Source organism: Galeopterus variegatus, unplaced genomic scaffold, assembly GCF_000696425.1.
Source record: "Galeopterus variegatus unplaced genomic scaffold, G_variegatus-3.0.2 Scaffold3383, whole genome shotgun sequence".
Taxonomy (NCBI): domain Eukaryota; kingdom Metazoa; phylum Chordata; class Mammalia; order Dermoptera; family Cynocephalidae; genus Galeopterus; species Galeopterus variegatus.
Window position 1 is genome coordinate 4,452 of NW_007729494.1, and position 4,002 is coordinate 8,453.

The following is a 4,002-nucleotide window of genomic DNA, read 5'->3' on the forward strand; positions in this document are numbered from 1 at the left end:
AGTGGGCAAAATTTCTAACCAGACTTTTAACCAGCTTTTACTTAGAAACTACCAACTCCTAACTACTGATGAACCCTCCGCCTCTTCTCGGAAACTCCTCACCACATGCTGATGAAACATACAGGACGTGATGGATTGCCTTCCTAGATGCCCTTTCCTCCGACGCCTGGCTACTACACCCGGTTTTTACATATCAGGAGTGGACTCAACAGATTATCAACTTATGGCTGCAGGGAACTTTCATCCATTTCACCCCCCAGGAGGTTCTTTTATATTCCACCATAATATGGGGTCTCCTGACCATATTCCTCCCTGACACTCCAACCCCTTCCCAAACGACGCCCCCTACCAGCAGGAAGTAGCCAGAGAGAAAAAGGACGTCGCCCCTATTCTAAGAAAAAGGGAGGAATATACTGGTGGGGCCGGCCCATGGCTCACTTGGGAGAGTGAGGTGCTGATAACACCAAGGCCACGGGTTCAGATCCTATATAGGGATGGCCGGTTAGCTCACTGGGTGAGCTTGGTGCTGACAACACCAAGTCAAGGGTTAAGATCCCCTTACCGGTCATCTTTAAAAAAAAAAAAAAAAGGGAGGAATATTAGGTCATATGAGAACCCTTTTTCGGCCACGCCCCATCATGGTGCTGGCTACCCTTCTCTTCCGCCTTTTTCCTTCCCGCCGGCACCACAATACCTTCCCAACACCGCGAATCACGCACCAGTCAGCGCAGGCTCCCTGCTCCTGGCCCCTTAGCAACATAATCCATCCAGTCGCCAAACACCCACTGTCCCCTGTAAACCTATCAACTCTCTTCTAACCCTATAAAACAGATGTACTCGCTAAATAAAATCAGAACTTCTCCGGAAAGCTGCCTTGCGTTTGTGCCTCATCCTTTCAGTATCAACATTTGGAAGGCCTGTATATTCTGTGAGCCAATACTTTCCAAATGAGAGATGCATCATGATGTTCCAAATCATGTATGGCTCAAAGGCACACTCAAAGTTCAAGATAGGTGAATGAATTTTACTGTAACAGAATGAAGAGTGCACTGGTCTAGTTTCAGATTCCATGTTGTAATTTACCTCTTGGGGGGCTGGCCAGTTAGCTCAGTTGATTAGAGCACCAAAGTCAAGGGGTCCAATCTCTGTACCAGCCAGCCGCCAAAAAACAAAAAAGAGAAACTACCACTTGTTGGGTTTTGCTAATGTATCAAAGAATATGCACTTACTTGAAAAGACTAAATATTCATCCCATAATACACAGTTATGAAGTAGATATCTTCATACTTCAACCAAAACTTAATACCTCAATGATTTGAATGCAGAAGCAGATATGAGAATCCAGCTGTTTTCTATTAAGCTAGACATCAAAGACCTCTACAAAATTATTGAAGAAAAAAAAAGCCATTTTTCTTCTAAATTGATTTGGAAAATAGTTATTTTTCATAAAAAATGTTTTTATTAACATGTAATGGTTGAATTTTTGTTATTTTTTAAATAAATTACTAAATATTTTTCAATTCTGTTTTAATTTCTACTGTGGTGAATATCAACATCTATAACCCCTACAAAGGCTTTTCAGGGCCTTAAATATTAATTTTAAAGATTGTAATGGAGTCCCAAGGCCAAAATGTTTGAGGAGTACTGATCTAAAGTATGATATTACATCTGTTTAGAATCCTTCCAGCACCTCCCTTCCTCCCCGTCTCTCCCCCTCCATTACCTGTCCCTCTGCTCTTCCCCTTGCTCACCCTCTCCAGCCAACCTTGCCTCAATGTTGTTCCTCCAATAAGCCAAACATACTCACAGCATTAGGACCACTGGACTGGCAGTTTTATCTGCGTGGAAAGCAATTTCCCGAGTTTTCTGCATGGCCATTTCCCTAACTTCCATAAAGTCTTTGCTCAGATGTCATCATGTCAATAAACCTAAAATGAGCACCGTATGTAAAATTGCAATTTCTCCCATTCCTGCTACACACATAACCCTCCCCACCCCTACCATCTTCTAACATTTGGTTATGTCTACAGTTTGGACCTCCTGCCCCCACCAGTATAAGTCCCAAAAGCCTAGAAAAATGCTTCCCACATAGAGCTCAACAAGTATTTGTTCGATGAGTGAACTAGTTTGCCAGCTGTCATTTCTGAAGATATAACCACAAATTACCAAGAAAAACAGAGGATGCAATTTACAGAGTGAGGGGACAATGACGGAAATGACTTTTTAAATGGGAGAAAAAGGTGGTTCAATAATCACAAACCTCAATACTGAAGGCATTGAGGGCCTGAGAAAACGCTCTTGAGGAAAGTCGGGTGGGGGATATTATTAGTGTGCAGGACGGGCCCCCGCCCCAAGCTCCTGCTCCGACTCTCACCAAACCTTGGTCCCCAGAGCCCTCCCCGGACACAAGTAATTCACACCAAGAGAGTTAACAGTTTCTAAACTTTATGGAAAAAGCAACAACGACAATCAACTAGCCAAAAACGAGGCTTCAAATCCCGTCTCACTCCAGTGCTGTCTTTCCTAACGCTTGCCGGCTCTAGGCCCTCTCCACCCGCACAGTTCTCGGGGGTCCTGGTGGTGGCCCAATGCTATGTTCCGAAGGGTCCACATGAAGGCAGATCAGGCAGGACACCCCAGGGCAAGGACTTCTGCTCACGGAAAGTGGGAAAAGCCATTGAGAATCGGTTCTTTGGGGGCTGGAATATGCGGGGCATGGCGGCAAACGAGAGAAACACAGGGAGTGGTGCTCCCGCCCCGCGGTGACGAAGCGGGGTCTCAGTTCTCCTCGGGCTTGTCGGCTGGCGGTCCGCAAGGCTGCAGCATCTTCTCCATCAAGTTGAAGCGGACTCGCGCTTTGCTCTCATTCTCCGCAATGGCGAAGTAATTGAGAAGGTCGAAGTGGCCCATGTAGGAACAGTACGAGTCGCGGTGCTGGTTCACCAGCCACTCCCACTTGGTGGTGTCTGCGTGGCCGGTGCCGATGTACTTGGACTGCAGGTGCTCCAGCTGGCTGTGGATGGTGTAGCGGTCCGTCATTTCGCCGCGTTCCCTTCGCTCTCAGGTCAGAGGCCGCAGGAGACAAGCAACCGCCCTCGGGTTTCAGGCCGGCGAGAGGCCGCCGCACACAACTGCCGGCCGGCGAGTCGCAGGAGTACGGCGTCAGAGGGCTGAGAGGCGGAAGCGGAAGCGCTTTCTGTCTCGGAATTGGAGTTGCCTAGGCGACACGGCAAGTGCACCGCCCCCGCGTAGAGCCCCGCCCCCTCCTGAGAGCGTTGCATGATGGTCCCGGTAGTGGTCCTCTACTGACAGGGATCCTTGCGTGCTGGGACTTCTGGTCTCGAGAGTTCGCGCGCGCAGGCTTCCGGGGCCCCTCGCCGCTTTTTAAGAGGGCCTGGGTGGCCGAATGGAGGGCGGTGTCCGGGAAGTGGGAAACATTCCTGAGCGGCTTGGGGCTGAGAGGAAATGGGAGAGACAAGTAAGACCGGGCTGTATATAAGCAGCCGGGAAAATGACCCTTTGGTGTCCTTCGGGGCTGCCGTGGCGGCACGGTCTCCCCTTCACAACCAGGGGTGGATCATCCAGAAGTTAGGAGACGCGAGTTCTGGCCCCACCTTTGTCTCTTAGGAGTTGTGCAGCGTGAGCGAGTTATTTCAGCTCTAGCAGGGCCTCCGTTTCCTGCGTGGTGAGCAGGTGCGGCACCAGTCCCAACACGTTCCGCCTTCCCCATAAACTCCTCCTTCCTCTGCAGTGTCTGTTCTGATGTCCCCTCCAGCTCCCCCCACCGCCCCCCACCTCACGCGTCCCCAGCCTTGTCCAAGCTTTTCCCTCTACGTACTGGGAATCCCTTTGTTCTCCCGGCAAACACATCTCCGTAAAGGCAGCTCAGCTCGCAAGCTGTCCTTGGAATGGGCTCTGGCTACTCCAGACAGGAAAACTCTCCTTTGATTCTTGTACATCTTGGACATCTCTTCTTTATTATCACTTTATATCCTACTTTTG

General features: G+C 49.3%; 1 protein-coding gene across 1 annotated transcript; it reads right to left on the reverse strand.

Annotated features, from left to right (window-relative positions):
• Nucleotides 1–2,428: 2,428 nt before the first annotated feature.
• On the reverse strand, nucleotides 2,429–3,156 carry SF3B5 (splicing factor 3b, subunit 5, 10kDa). Its single transcript, XM_008584852.1, has one exon. The coding sequence runs from the start codon at nucleotides 3,037–3,039 to the stop codon at nucleotides 2,779–2,781; it is 261 nt and encodes an 86-aa protein (XP_008583074.1). The 5' UTR covers nucleotides 3,040–3,156; the 3' UTR covers nucleotides 2,429–2,778.
• Nucleotides 3,157–4,002: the final 846 nt, after the last annotated feature.

Bases quoted from the DNA above. Each gene is read 5' to 3' on its own strand.
- SF3B5 (XM_008584852.1), bottom strand. From the start codon at position 3,039: ATGACGGACCGCTACACCATCCACAGCCAGCTGGAGCACCTGCAGTCC.